The sequence below is a fragment of the Coturnix japonica genome, chromosome 2, assembly GCF_001577835.2.
Source record: "Coturnix japonica isolate 7356 chromosome 2, Coturnix japonica 2.1, whole genome shotgun sequence".
NCBI lineage: Eukaryota > Metazoa > Chordata > Aves > Galliformes > Phasianidae > Coturnix > Coturnix japonica.
The window spans coordinates 134,095,025-134,110,768 of NC_029517.1; the positions used below are offsets into that span (position 1 = coordinate 134,095,025).

General features: G+C 46.0%; 1 protein-coding gene across 9 annotated transcripts; it reads right to left on the reverse strand.

The window, feature by feature from the left end:
• Positions 1–255: 255 nt before the first annotated feature.
• On the reverse strand, positions 256–15,370 carry EEF1D (eukaryotic translation elongation factor 1 delta). Of its 9 annotated transcripts, XM_032442933.1 has the most exons (12): positions 15,273–15,338; positions 13,014–13,042; positions 11,824–11,834; positions 9,667–10,865; positions 8,352–8,478; positions 6,956–7,027; positions 3,557–3,622; positions 2,407–2,494; positions 2,185–2,285; positions 1,098–1,343; positions 774–968; positions 256–359 (listed from the first exon to the last, which is right to left on the reverse strand). In XM_032442933.1, the coding sequence occupies exons 4-12, from the start codon at positions 10,863–10,865 to the stop codon at positions 321–323; spliced, it is 2,133 nt and encodes a 710-aa protein (XP_032298824.1). In that variant the 5' UTR covers positions 11,824–11,834; positions 13,014–13,042; positions 15,273–15,338; the 3' UTR covers positions 256–320. The 9 variants fall into 9 exon arrangements, with proteins under 9 accessions (XP_032298824.1, XP_015711922.1, XP_015711916.1 ...); XM_015856436.2 differs by lacking the exons at positions 9,667–10,865; positions 11,824–11,834 and having other exon boundaries at positions 15,273–15,365; XM_015856430.2 differs by lacking the exons at positions 11,824–11,834; positions 15,273–15,338 and having other exon boundaries at positions 3,557–3,619; positions 13,014–13,037.
• Between the last annotated feature and the right edge of the window lie 374 nt (positions 15,371–15,744).

Genomic DNA, 15,744 nt, shown 5'->3' on the forward strand with positions numbered 1-15,744 from the left:
CTCCCACTTGCAGCTGGACCTTGGACTTTGGCACCGCGACGCCCCATTAGCGTCACCTCCCCTTACTGCAGAGGCCGGACTAAGCACAGGCCGGGATCCTCACAAAGCAAAGGAGCTGCTAAAGTGTATCACAAGGAAACACACAAGTATCCTTCTTCCTTCTTGTTCAGGTCTTTTATGAACAGGGGAAACAGCCTGACATCTTACAACGTATCACTGCAGGGCAGATACACTGAACAGAGAAAGCCATCACCATCAGATCCGCACTCCTTGATCTCTTTTTATTAGTTACAGTATATCAGGGAGGATGGGTTTCGCTTCTAGATCTTGTTGAAAGCAGCGATGTCGACGCTTTGCACCTGCAACACAATAAGAGCAGCGGTGAGGGGTCAGCGAGGTTGCCTTCAGCGCTCACATCACATCGAGGTTGATTTTTTGCAGCACGCACTTGGTTCTGCTCATAATAGATGGAGCATTGCATAGGCCTAAGGCCAGCTGCGCTGATATCCACCCTCAAGGGTGATAACAGGACACTGGTGTGTTAACTACTGCATCAATCTTCATGTAGCTTCCTTCAGGTCATCCTTTCTACCCTTCCATTGCATTGGAGGTTGAATGGGGATGGAGGCACCTCCAGCACCAAGGTTAAAAAGCCCATGTAACTCCCACCTTGGTTCTGCCCATATTGAGCCTATAAGCAGGAGTTGCTCCAAATGGGCTGGATGAGGAGCAGAAAGACCCCAAAACGGCTTCTATACCAGCTCAATACTTACATAGTCCTCGAACTTGGTGATCTCCTCCTCCAAGATGTCAGTCCCGACTTTGTCGTCCTCCACTACGCATTGGATCTGGAGTTTCTTAATGCCGTAACCTACTGGGACCAGCTTAGAGGCTCCCCACACGAGCCCATCCATTTGGACAGACCTCACACACTCTTCCATCTTGGCCATGTCAGTCTCATCATCCCACTGCAAGGGCAGGGAGAAGGAATTTAATCACCCTTGTTTGGAAACACGCAGGTCAAGCCTTCAACTCAGATGTAACATATGAGATGATTTGAAGCCTCGTGTGGGAGCTCTCCCACTTCACCTACTCACCGGTTTCACATCCAGAAGGATGGAAGATTTGGCAATAAGACCCGGTTTCTTCGCCTTCTTCTCCGCATACTGACGCAGTCTCTCCTCCCTCACTTTGGCAGCCTCTTGATCTTCCTCTTCATCATCGCTGCCAAAAAGGTTGATGTCATCATCATCATCATCTTCCTCCGCTGCAGCAGCTTTCTTTGCAGGTGAAGCAGATGGAAGCTCTACTTTCTTGGAGGGAACACCGAAAGGTTCCACTTTCTTCATGAGGATGATGCGAGTTCAAGTTTGCAGTGGGGAAGAATGGAGAGAAGAGTTCACATTGCTCAAGACAATAAGCACAGCCCACAAGGTGTGAAGAACCGACCAACAGCCATCAACACAGGACACTGGACCAGAGGGACCTTTTAATTTCACCTATTATAGCCATATTTCAACTCACAGAGTGAAAAAAACACCAGTCAAAAGCTGATCCTTTCTCTTAAAGGCTCAGAATATCAAGAACAGGAGCAAAAGAGCACCTGAGAACCTGGCCTTAAAGAACAGCCTGGCTATCATTTACCTATAGAACTCCATACGTTGCCCTGAAATCCCCTAGAGGTGAACATCCAAGTGGAAAATACACCCACGGTGCTGCAGACCCCCAAAAGACTTACAAGCAAATACCTACCAAAGGATTCACTGATGTTTATTTCTATCCCTCAACAACAGAAGCAATGTTCAGATTTCCTAATATATAAGGCTCTATCAACTAAACACCTTCAAGCATGAGCTTTTTGGTTTGACTTTAGATGTAGTATTTCTTTATGCCACATAATGGTTTGGGAATGATAAGGAAGCTACCAAAACAGCTGGAAAGGATGCATCATCTCATCTTAACTCAAGGAATGATTGGATGTTGTGTTGAGGGACATGGTTTAGTGGGAGCTATTGGTAATAGGTTGATAATAGGTAATAGGTAAGAGTTGAACTGGATGATCTTTTAGGTCTTTTCCAACCTTGGTGATTCTGTGATTAACTCAATCTCCATCCTCAGCACCTGGAAAGACCTTAGAAACAAAGTGGGACGTCATGAATAAAGCAGCACTTGACTGAGACTCACCTGTGTTGGTGGAACAGGGGACGGTTGATGGGAGGTAGATTTTTCCAGAGCATTCAGGCGACTTTCCAGTTTGAAAATGGCCTTTTGGAGATCTGCAACGACTGCAAGGAGATTGTGGTATGTGTGTGGGGGAAGAAACTTAAGCTTGTAGACTGTGCATTAGCTCTTATGTTAAGCTACTCCAACCAGACTGCTTCTACGATGGCAAATTCTCCTACTTACCACTGTGAAGGTTTTGATTTTCTACCTCCAAGTGAGAGATCCTGGAAAGAAGTTCATTTTGATCAGCAGGCCCAGAAGAACTCGTGCTCTGCAACAAGGAAAATGGAATTGAAACCAATGCGTTCAACCCTAATCCCAAGCTCAGTGGTTGAGTGAAACAAAGAGTCAAACATTTGGGGAGAGGGGAATAAAATATATTGAGGACTAAGCTGAAAACATGGATATGAAAGCTTCAAAGTAAATATGCTTAGCTCTATATAAGGAAGCATGAAATGTCAAGAAGTGGCAATGATGAGCAAAGGATGAAGTCGTTTCTTGCAGTCTCAGACCACCACTGAACACGGAACGTTATGGAAGTTATCACCCTAAGTCTCTTCTATGGGGCATCTGTCTCCTCTTACAGATGAGCTGAGGCACAGAGCATAGAAATGACCCGCTAACATCACTCAGCAAAGTCCCTGCATAGAGATCACAGCATTTCTGCACTCCCATCTTTCCCAGTCCAGCCTTCAGATCCTCTCAAAGCAACTTGAACTTGATTTAACACACCCTGAGGGAGCAATTAGACCGATCCAGCTTCGAAAGCATTTGGTTTAACAGCAGAAAGGACTTCTCTGTAACTTCAGACCAGCAACTATATGTGTATATAACAGAAGATACAGTCATTTGTGCTTTAAGTGCCTTTTATAACCTAAATGAAACAGTGAAAATGTATATTCCTCCAAGTGTACTCGGCATATAATAACACTGTTTTCAGTCACAGCTGACACTTAAGGTGAAGAGAGAGGAATATGAGGAAATGGGAAGCAGGTCTAAGATGTAGAGCCCTGGGAGAGCAAGGAGATCAGTCCCTTATAGGACATGCAGATCAATGGGAGATGCTCTAAGCAGGAACATCAGAGACCTTTTCCCATCCATCCCAAAGGAACAGGGGGACCAGAGGTCAAAACCACCATGAAATCCATCTTTGCAGGCAATAAAGGGTCAGGAATAGAAGCTCAGATCAGTTCCTAAACGCTGTGCTCATAACACTCCATTAGGTGAGCTACAACCACGTGCCAAAGGATAAATGCTCCTCATTGACCCACGTCTGCACTGCAGTCTCCTCTGGCATCACACAACCAGCTCCATTCATGCTGAGAGGACTTACAGTTGAATGGCCTGACTGCCTCTTTGGACGGGCAGGAGCTTCTTTACTACGTGGAACTGTCTTCTGCTGGAAAGGGCAAAGAAGTTTGGGGGACGTTTGGTTCAACAAAGATAGAAAAACATTTCACTCATGCTGGAATTGTGCAGGAAAGCAGATCCAAAGTGGTCCAAAAACGAGCCAGCGTCACACCAACTCCACACCAAACAAAGCCTGCATTAAAACAGCCATCCATGAGCTCTGCTCTTAGTAAAGCCTTTATCACTTCCCCACCTGTGATACATGCAATACTGAAACACACACCAGGTCTCAGCTATCTCTGTCCACGTGTGGTGTAATACCCTATAGGCAGAAACACATGCAAAGCTATAAGATCCCTAGCAGGTCTCCAATTACCACCAATGACCTCCTCTTAGAAGCAACACAACACCATTCCACACCCAGCAACTCAATGGTGTTGGCTTTCACCCTTGCACCACCATCAGATGAACAACAGAAGGCAAACACTGAACTGCTAATGGGCTCATTATCTGACCTCTTCCTATTTTAAGTACATCATCCATAGTGGAACTTAATGCTAAGGGCCAAGGTCTAAGTTAACCCAATGAAAAGACTGAAATCTGCTAATAGACGTGGATGGAAAGCTGGCACTTCCCTCTAAGAAGGATCTGAAGGAATCAGACCTTTCCTTTAACATATAAACCAGTTGCAAAGCACAGCATTCACTTCTACCAACTATACTCCAGGCTGGATAACACACAGGTTGGCTCTTCAGTTGGCTCTTCCCAAAACACTCATTGCTTCATATAAAAAACAAATCTATTTCTTGCAGGCAGAGTTCAGGTCTCCTATCTCCTCCAGGTCAACCTGCCTGAGCTTAGGAAATACAGGTTTGGCCATATACCAAACTGAAATGATACCAAACTGAAACAATGCCTGTAAATGGAAGATGCTTTCACCTGCCTAAGGGCAGCGGGATGGATCCTGGCTGGTTTCTGAACGTGGCCTCAGACTCGCTGATGATGCTGGTCAAGTCATTCCTTTCTGTGCCTCGTGACCTCAGCTATAAGATCTCACCACCTGAAGTCTCAATGCCATCAGCTGCAGCATATATTGAAAACATGGCTGGGAAAGCATTAGTAATGTATAGCAGATGTCAGCTGGAGTGATGGCTGAAAGCAGGGATGACCATGCAAAGCAGGATGGAAAGGTATGTGCAAACAAATGTTTCCTGCATCAGAGTTTGGTGCTTCTAAATGTACCCAAACCCTTCCATATTACTCCACCTACACTGAATTTCAGGCCTGCTCTTATTCAAGATTCAAAAATAACCCCAAAAGCTGATGGTTCTCTGGTTGATTTCTCAACTGCTCAGTCCTTCTAAGCTGATACATGGAAGCTGAAGACCCAACTGTGGTTTACTGCTGTATGTTCCAGGGCCTGGATATGGCCACGTGTTGATAAAACCTAAGAAATAAGGATGGTCAGATTAAGGTACAGTAAGTAAAGTGCGATCAGGGAGGAGAACACTGCCATATGCTTGGCTTTACCAGGTAACCACATACTTGGGGTGCACGATGCTTTCCCTATTGCACATATATAGAACAGTGCTTTTCCTTCAAGCCTGGAAAACTCAAAGCTGCTTTTTACAACAAGCAAGGTTTCAATTTTGAGATGCTACAGTTCAATCCCAGCCTTAAATCCTCAAACCCACCCAAATCTTTGCAGGAAACAGAACAGCTCTTGATATTCAGCACCGGACTCCCATTGGGGTTTAAAGTACTTTGTGTTCTCAGTGCTGTTCTCTGGCTTTGGGCTGGTGCTTTGCCAGTTCTCTTTGCTTTCCCTATAACAAAACTTGGCTAACCCAAGCTGACACGTTTCTCACTAAGCAAGAGGCACAGACCAGGACAAGGAGCATCTGAGGCTCCACAGGCCATTATATGAGATGATAACACACCTGCAAGGCAGACCAGCAGCACTGCCAGGTGATTTGTATTTAGGTCTCCTGGCCCCACTCACTCATCATATCCAGGTCTTGGCTCCTGCAATCTGCATTGTTTTTGGAGGAAACTGATGTTAGATCTTGGCTGGATTTGAGGTCTTAAAACACTTGATTTACAACAAGCTTTCCAAGCCTTGGTGGAGATGGAACTCAGGTTTGCTTCCCCACCTATTTGTCTCATTGAAGCCCTAGATGAAAGTCTTAGAAAGGGGTTGATAATTCCTACTGAATGCCCAAGCAGAGCATTGTTTTCCCCGCTTCCCTGAGCCCTTGGCTGAAATATTGATGCTGAAGTCAGAAATTAGCATTAGAAAGTTGCCAAGCACTCCCTTCCTCTTTCATAAGACGTCCCAATGATTTCAATGCTGCTCTCAGAACCACCCAATCCAACCACAGCAAAACTCCCCCCTTGTTCTCAATACACCCCTCATTGCTCCTGCATCCAAGTTTCCAGCTTGAATCACTCACACAAGCAGTTGCAGAAGCTGCTTTTGTAATGTCAGAGTCCCACACTAAGATCACCAGGGGAAAAGCAATCAGCCCAACTCCTTTGTATTCAATCCAAATACGTGGCTTCTCACTGCCTATGTTAAGGAGGAATAGGAAATTCTCCCCTTGAAAAGGACTTTAGATTTAGTAATAACTTCCAAGAGGGGAGTTATGAGGCCAAATAAATACAGGTGAAGGATGGATATCCTCAGATGGAAGATACACTCAAGGATGCAGGTGTCAGAAATCAGGATCTGTGTTATATTCTACTATTCTATGTTCTATTCTATTCCCTTTTCAATTTAAGCTACCAGCTTCCAGCTGAAAACATTATAACAGTGCTGCCTGTTATGTTGTATCAGCATAAAAAACACCTCTAGAAATGCAGTTCATGGGACAGTCCAGACTAGGAGCCAGGCTGAATGAATTCCTAAGCTGCAAACAGATGGAAGACACCATTTTTTTGCACATACCCTAAACTGAAAGCAAAAGAGGAAAGAGAAGGTGGCAGCTCGGTGTACCCCCACCAAGAGACCTCATTCTGCTGGCAGCTCAGTGCTTTGCTGCCCAGCGAGGTTGTTTTAGCAGTGAATTGTTAAGTGTTGAGGGAGCAAACTCTGAAACCCACCAAGGAGAAAAAGGAAAGAAGCTCAGCTGAAGAATATTCATCCCTAAATGCAGTTTTAAAGCCAGCAAATAAGATGGACTCTGATAGCAACTGTTCTCTTGGTCAGATGGCTCTATCTATGTGCTGGTGGTACGCAGAGCTGCACACCAAACTCATCTCTCCTCTGACTTCATAAAAAAATGAAGAAGCCAAACCAATCTAGGAAGTGTTCACGTAAGAGTTCTGCACCACAGCTAAATATGGTTGCAGGTAGCCAGGTGGTGAGAGCTCGGGTACTCACTCCGGCCAGTGATTTCTGGATATTCTCCCTGGCTCTGGCAATGTCGCGGAGGATCGTGCTGGCTCCGTTCTCCTGCAAACAGTGCAGAAAGAACCAAGATTTTTCTTTAAAAATTAAAAAAATATATATATATTATAATATATATATATATATATATAGGTAACATGAGAAATTGGGTCAGGGAGGTTTAAAACAAAGGGGGGAATAGAGGAATAAAAAAAAAGGGGCGGGTTTCTTTTCCCCCCTTATCTTCCTGCTGATTCAATGGGGATGATTTCCCCACTCCAAATACATAAACTCGTTTTCCATGATCCATTGACTCCTCATCTCTTCCAAGAGCAAGATATGTGATATCAGACTGCCCACAAACCTCTGTCATACAGCCCAGACACATTCAGGTGGATAACCCACATTGAGGCTGCAGATAGGTTTAAAGGACCACTGACCTTTATCCTTAGCATTAAGTAGATGCAAGAACACTACAGCATCTCCATCAGAGCCACCTCCTGGAGCCAAAATTTCCTTATGAGGCACAAAAATAAGGTGTTCTCTTCCTCCTTTTCCCTCTCAAAGGCCTCTTTATCATTTGCTTGAGATGGTTACCTACAGCTTCTCATGTTTATGCAAGTATATCCCCAATGCTGTGCCACCACTACCCCAGCAGAGGCAGCAGGAACAGAGTGTGCCTATGAGTTACTACCGAAGCCAGAAGCTTCCCCCATAGAATGCCTGCAGGACAGCCACGTGAATCACTAAGCAGCTTTCCACATCACCAGCTAAGTGCATAAGCAGTTAACAGCCTTTGTATATAGTACAAGAAGAGGTTATAGTAGCTCTGCGCTTTAAAAGGGACTAAGAATTCATTTGGGACTAAGAATTGTGTGATCTACTTTCACTCAAGGTGTGTGTTGCAGCAGCACCATGATCCCATTCCACCTGCTCCCCTCCCCAATTCAAGGCTGTGATGCAGCTTTCCTGCGTCATAGGATGCAGTATTGCAAGGGGGTACAAAGAGAGGAATGTCATTGCTGGTTAATTTGGAGTCATGGCACCCTCACTAGATCATAAAAGTTGGTGAAGACCACTGAGATCATTCAGTCCAACCTTTAAACATCATATATATATATATCCAAGCCTTGCCAAGACAAGCTTAGTAGCTCCAAAACCACAGCAAAACAGCACAAGGGCATCTCATTTCCCAACACACCGCTTGTGCTGGAGGAGTCCTAGTGCACAAACAAGAGACAAAGACAAGGTGGGGTGGGTTTAGTGAGCCTCTCACACTTGGATTAAAGCAACATTCAGAGTGAAAGCAATAAATACAGAAGGACACATCATCCAGGTAAGACAGAGTCCTTCTGCATTAAGGCTCCAGCACACCTGAAAGCAACGTTACCTGCTGGTGCGAAGAGCTGCCGGCCGGCCCGTTCACTTGCTGCTCGTAGAACTTTCTCTCAGCTTCATCGTACTTGTACTTGTCAAACCAGATCTTCTCATTCACGAGGAATTCAACTGCCATTTTTCTGCGGAGGGAGGAGAACAATAAAAATAAAGTCAGTTTCCAGGAGCCTTTCAGGTGAGGAGCTTGTAATGGGGTTGTGAGAGCAGCGCTGTCTAACCCCCATAGGGCTGTGGCTTTCTGCTGAGCAGTTCCCCCCCTCTGATGGGAAGCTTTAAGGAAACAGGATCCTATTAGGAAAGCAGGGCAGGCTAATCAGCTACCCCGTCTGCCTGGCCTGCATTGTGCAAAAGGGCACTGGGAGGGCACAAGGAATCAGCTGATCTGCACCACCTTCCAGCAAAGAGCTTCCCAAGGAGGATTTTCTAGATCACATTCAACACACACGCTGGAATCCACCACTAAGAAAGATGCCTTGTGCATGAGACTGATAGGGATTAATGCTCTTACTGCTGAAACCAAAGATAGGAGAAGCAAGCCATAACTCTGTCAGGCAACTCCTGATCATTACAGGTCATAAACTTCAACCAATTTCAGTTTTCCTTTAACAAAGCTCTGAATTGTTGGCTTTCTTATTCCATGCTTCCATCCAGCTACTTCACTGCACGCAGAAACCCACCTGCTGCAAGGACAAAGCACCACAATAAAGTCACACCAAGACCAGGCTCTACCACACAATAACTCACCCCCTCCAACCTAAATCATGCCCCAACCCAACGCACCCCCTCTATCATTAGCTCTCCAACAAACATACCCAACGAAGCCAATGGATGAGTGCTTTGGAAACCCATCAATCCTCCTCAACCCACCCATGGGTTAACATGCATTGAAGCCATTCCCAGTACTCAATGCTGCCAGCCCCTGCTCAAGACTAAAGACTTAAAAAGTGGAAGCTTTTATAGATCAACTCAATGTTTTACCTACAATTTACAACTATAGAGGTCATCTCTCATGGGAAGCTCTTCCTGACGAACCACACCTTGACACCAAATAGGCTGGAATCCATCTAGCCTGCAGACCAAATGGTTTAATAAATCACTACGGCAACTATTTCCTCCCCTCTCTGAAGGAATTTCCCCATTCCTAAACCTTATAAACAACCCAAGAGCAACCTCTCCCTATAGCACAACACACGCTCGGTCCCGCGGACGCCAAAGGATGCTCATCTTCTACACATGCAAATGCCTCCAGCTCAATCCTGACCCCAACTTCGCATGTGTTTTACCCCCACCCCAGAGTAAACTTCTCCTACTTCTGTTCTGGTGCAGGTATATTCGGAGCCTCAGCATCTGGCTGGGATTTCACAACTGTGGGTTGTGGTATCCCCGCGTTCTCTTTTGCTCTTTCCATTTTCAGAGCTTCGGCTGCATAGAAGCGCGACTCAGCGCTGTCATATATCATCTTGTTGAGCCACACGCGCTCACTGTCCTCGTGCAGGAAGAAGGAGGTGGGTGAGGGCGGCCGAGAGCTGCTGATGAGCTCCATGTGTTCAGAACCTTCTTCCTTCCCAACGTTGGGGCTCTCCCCAACCTTCTGGTGGTTCTCCGAGGCTTGGGTGGAACCCGGTGGGTGATTATCAAACATGTTCTCGTAGAAGCTTTTCTCAGCGCCGTCGTAGAGAGGTTTCTCCAACCACACCTCTGACACCAGAGCTTGCAAGCTGGAAGCCTGAGGTTTACCATTGACTGTGGGCTCTGCGGAGGAAAGCGAGCTGCTAACGAGGGGAGCAGAATTAACCACATCAGAATTAACCGCATCAGGAGCTAAGCTGGGTGTAGCAGGTGTAGGCAGCGCTGTCACGTAGCCTTCATCTGGCGTTCCCAGCCCAACGTTCCCACTGTCTGAGCACACAGAGGGGATGGTGAGGATGTTTGGAGGAACAAAGAACTGAGACCTTTCAAGGAACGCCTTCTCAGCCTTGTCAAAGTCAAACTTGTTGACCCAGACGCCCTGAATGACGTGGTGACACGCACTCAGGTTGCCATGAGAGCAGGACAGGGCTGCTGGTAGCATCCATGGCTTGGGAACATCTTGGACAGCTTCTGATTCAGGCTGCTCAGTCTCTGCTGCCTCCTGGTATTGAGAATCTGCTAATTTTTGCCTATACAAGCACTCAGCTTGATCATACAAAGGCTTGTCAAACCATACACTGTCAGCTAATAAACCACTCAAAACAGAGTCTACCTTGGAGACCATATTTTTGGGTTTGGGAGAACGTTTCCTCTTCCTTTGCTTCTTGCCATTTTTGCCTCTCTTCAGGTCTCCCTTGAATTCACCTTCAACGGAGTCATCATTGCAGACCCCATTGACAGCCTCCAGCTCCATGCACTCCTCTGGGGCTACGGTGGCACACGTAGCTTCTCCTTCATAATGCATTCTCTCCGCTTCATCGTATTTGTGTTTGTCTACCCAGACCTTTTCTATGGGGCAGGGAGGCTTCCTGGTCCTCATCTTCCAAAGAGTGGCAGCATTAAAAGATAAGCACAACAATGTAGTTGCAGCAAGACTCAATCAAGCGAGGGCATGCATTAAGACTTCAGTACTTTTAAAGTTCTCTAAGTGTCAAAAGCCATTATTATTCACCTTAAATAGCCTAAGCATTCAGTTAAATTCCTTTTAATTACTAATTGTCGCCCAAGGAGATTAAACTGCCTTTGGGTCTTTTTCACGTTAGTAGGTTAGCCCTCAATTATCCACCAGGTATGGTCACAACCAGGCACTTATTTGGGAAGATAATGCTCAAAAAATGAAGGATGCCCTAATTCTCATGTATCCTTAGAGGTCATTGCTTACTCTGATTCATGTTTTGCTCCTGAAAAGCCAGGAGAGGGAGCTGATAGCACAACTTTGGTTCAGAACCTCCAGGTGCCAGCAATGAAAATCAACCAAGAGCTGGAGATTGTGAACTAAGCTTACCCCCAGAAGTCTTCTACTCAAGCAAAGGTGCTTTGCTTGACATAATTTAATGGGGAGGGGGGGATAAGCAGTTTAAAATAGCAAAGCACTGCAGTGTTATAACTTAAAACTCCCTTAAAAGAGTCTTTACATGAGTTCCAATTAGCCAAGACTTGCAGCTTAAGCCTGAAGGCAAAACATATTGGTAAGGACTCCTAAATGGAACATCAGGGCTCTGCATTTGTCTGTCATTCTGCTTGGCTACAGATCCACATTCATTCAAGTCATCCCTAGGGAAAAACACAAGCTAGGAGTGAATAAAACCTTTAAGATCCTTTACTGGGATCACCTCAATAACCCAAAGTAGGTGTTATCACAGTCTAAAGCCATCATTTTCCAGTGGAAATCTGAAAGTTGGGCAATAACCTGTGTCCACCAGTAAAGCTACACACCAGTGCCTTCACACCCCATATCCCACAAGTGCCAAACCACAGGACGGCTGCAGAGTACTTACTGTTTTAGTTCCTGCGACAGCAATAAGGAAAAATACATAGTTTAGAGACACGGCCAAGTTTCAAGAGATTCAGAAAGGACACAACCAACAGCCAAATTAACTCCTCCCTTTGAATGCACAGCGTATAACATTAACAACCTATCAGGTGTTCAAAGAGAATGCTATTCTTATTACTTATCAGAGCCAAGTAATCAAATACTCCCAAGTAAGTCAGCTCGATGCTTAGCTGTGCCATCAACTGAGCTTACAGAAACCTAAAAGACAACCTCTAAGTCTGATCTGCTGCTTCAAAGCTTCAGTTTTGGTATCTGTTGTTAGGATCCCTAAGTGTTTTAAGCCAGAACAAATCCATGCAATGCACTCCCATTGCTGCAGGCTAATGCTTGAAGTTACTGTTGTTCTGTAAATCCAACATAAGCTCTGGACTTAAGCTATTTGGCTGTATTACCCCCAGAAATCGAGCTACCTTTTAAGAAGCCCATAAAACCAAAGCACACCGTTGCCACCAAAAGAAAGTTAATCCCATTCTGTTTAGTGGTTGATAAGAATCCATTCCTCCTCTGTCCAAGGTTCTCTTAACCTGAGAGCCTGTAAAATGGATATTATCAATCTCCTTCCCCGGAGTCTGGTTATAAAGATGTTAAACAGCAGCTTTCTGGATGCAACTTGCATTAGATATTGTACTATTTCATTAAAAATGAGCGTCAGGAGGCAGCAGGAGGACAAGGGAGGCAGTGTAGCTCATAGGGACACATCTGTGCTCCCCATGGACAAAAAGCTATAGGAGAAACCCCAAGGACTTCACAAGAACACAATGATTTCTGCAGGCACGAGGAAAAGAAGCTGTAAAGCTGATGTTTTATTGGTTTATTTCCCTGAATTGGCTCTGGCCTGAATCAAAGGAGGAACACAAAGCATCAGGAGAGGAACCACATCCATCAGGTCACGGTGCTACATGGAGGAGCTTCACACCAACCTTTATCCAGGAGAGGAATCACATCCATCATGTCACGGTGCTACATGAAGTAACTCCATACAAACCTTGATCCAGTGCAACCTAAATACTCTTTGCTCTACTCTTTGCAATTGAGAGCACGGGGAAATCACAGCAGCAGGGAGCGACAGACGTGGTCACCTTCACATAGAACAGCAAACTGAAAGCAAGCAGGATAGGGAAAAGAAAGGCGTACCTGCAAGGTCAGAGAGAAATAGGGCACACCTGAAAAAGGAGAAAGAAGAATTACAGCTACACAGCCCAGCAAAAGCATTTTCTCCTCCATACAGGACATCATTAGAATTGATTTAGATGTGAAAGAAAAGATTTCCTCCATGGGTTTTTACTGGGGGCAGAAGAAGTGACACACAGCAGCAGCAGCCTCAGCAGCTCAAGTTATCTCTGCAATGCTCTGCAAGCCCCAAGAGAGGACGTCAGCAGCCTCAGCCCTGTCCTGCTGCCAAAAGCAGAGCTCTGGAATGGGTAGATCCTGAGTCAGCTATCACAGAAAGAGAAGGAAAAACTGCAATACGGGCATTAAAAAGGTGAGAGGGGCTGGGAACAGCAGCATGAGGAGGGGGGAAAGTGGGATGAGCTCCTTCTGGGAATGGAGATGGAGTCTCTGAGATACACAAGGACGGTCTAAATGACATAAAGCCTCCCCACATCCTCTTTCTTGAGGGGGATGTGGGGATGTAAGTGATCTAAAGCCCCCCACAACCTCTTTTCTGGGGGATATGGGGGTATAAATGATCTAAAACCCCGTCCTAACCTCAATTATGAGGGGGGATGTGGAGTATAAATGATCAAAAGCTCACCCATACTCTCCCCTTTGGGAGTATGGAGGGTATATATGAGCAGAAGCCTCTCTCTTTGGGGGAATATGGGGTATGTATGACCAAAAGACCCCTCCTATTCTCCTCTTTGGGGGGATATAGGGTACAAATGACCTAAATCCCACTCCTACCCTCCTTCTTTTGGGGGGATATGGGGCATAAATGACCTAAAGCCCCCTTCTAATCTCCTTTTTAGGGGGATATAGGGTACAAACAACCTAAAGCCCCCTCCTACTCTCCTCTTTGAGGGGATATGGGGTGTAAATAACCAAAAAACCCCTGCTACCCACCTTTCTGATAGGATACAGGATATAAGTGACATATAACCCCCTCTTACCCTCCTTTTTGGGGGGATATGGAGAATAAATAACCTAAAGACCCCTCCTACCCTCCTTTTTTGGGGGGATATAGGATATAAATGACCTAAAGCCCCATCCTACTCTCCTCTTTGGGGGGATATGGGGTATAAATGAATTAAAGCCCCATCCTACTCTCCTCTTTCGGGGGATATGGGGTATAAGCGACACATAACCCCCTCTTACCCTCCTTTTTGGGGGGATGTGGGGGTACAAACAACCTAAAGCCCCCTCCTACTCTCCTCTTTGGGAGCATATGGGGTATGTATGACCAAAAGACCCCTCCTATCCTCCTTTTTTGGGGGATATGGGGCATAAATGACCTAAAGCCTTCTCCTATCCTCCTTTTTTGGGGGGATATAGAGTATAAATGACCTAAAGACCCCTCCTACCCTCCTTCTTTTGGGGGGATATAGGGTATAAATGACCTAAAGCCCCCTCCTGTTCTCCTTTCTAGGGGGATATGGGGCATAAATGACCTAAAGCCCCCTCCTATTCTCCTTTCTAGGGGGATATAGGGCATAAATGACCTAAAGTCCCCTCCTACCCTCCCTTTTGGGATATAAATGACCTAATGCCCCCTCTTACCCTCCTTTTGGGGGTATATGGGATATAAATGACCTAAAGACCCCTCCTACCCTCCTTTTTGGTATATAAATGACCTAACGCCCCCTCCCTGTCTTCCTTTTGGGGGTATATGGGGTATAAATGGCATAAAAATCCCTCCTGCTCTCCTTTTTGAGATATAAATGACCTAATGCCCCCTCCCTATCCTCCTTTCTAGGGGGATATGGGGTATAAATGACCAAAAGCCCCCTCCTACCACCCTTATAGGGGGATATGGGGTATAAATGACCTAAACACCCCTCCTACCCTCCTTTTTGGGATATAAATGACCTAAAGCCCCCTCTCACCCTCCTTTTGGGGGTATATGGGGCATAAATGACCTAAACACCCCTCCTGCCCTCCTTTTTGGGATATAAATGACCTAATGCCCCCTCCTAACCTCCTTTTTTGTGTATATGGGGTATATGTGTATAAATATATATACATATATATATATATATGAATAGCCTAAAGATACACCTCCATAAGGGGAATAGGGGCCTCACAGAGTTGAGGGCCTCATAGAGCCTAGAACGGCACAAGCCCCTAAATAAGTAGAGAAGCCCTTCCAGCCCTTAACCCCACATCCCTCTAAGGACGAAGGAACACAAGGAAAGCCCTTAAAGAAGAGAATAAAGCCGAATATAAAAGACTTACCGGCAGCGCTGGGACCTGACCGCTCGGCTCGGCCTCCGTGTGGTAAAAGGAGAGCGGCGCCCAGCGCGCGGGGCATTGTGGGGGCGGAGCGAACCATTCGACACCCCGCGGGGGAGGGGAGGGGGGTGAATAAAAAAATACCGCGTAGGTTTCGACGTTGGGAAAAGGTGTGAGAGAGAATCGTGTGTTATTTAATAGATTTAATCATCCGCGTGAAGAGAGTGGGGTGAGAGGAGAGAGGTGGGGAAAGGAAGGGTGAAAAAGGTGATCCCCCCCTTTAGTGAGTGGAGTGGTACATTCCGAACGCATTGGGAGTGCGGAGGGAGAGACCAAGTTCACCCGAGGGCGGGGGGGGAGAGTGGATCGGTCTAAGTGCAACGAGAGGGGTGCGCGCATGCGCTTTGAGGGGGTCGGAGCGGAGACAAAGGGCGGCTCCGCCCCGCCCCGCTTATAACGCGCACCGCTAAAACAA

Excerpts from the sequence above, each read along its gene's own strand:
- EEF1D (XM_032442933.1), bottom strand. The coding sequence starts at position 10,865 with ATGAGGACCAGGAAGCCTCCCTGCCCCATAGAAAAGGTCTGGGTAGAC. Across the intron at positions 2,286-2,406 it reads AAATCAAAACCTTCACAGTG|TCGTTGCAGATCTCCAAAAG; the intron begins GTAAGTAGGAGA and ends ATCTCCTTGCAG. Across the intron at positions 360-773 it reads TCACCAAGTTCGAGGACTAT|GTGCAAAGCGTCGACATCGC; the intron begins GTAAGTATTGAG and ends ATTGTGTTGCAG.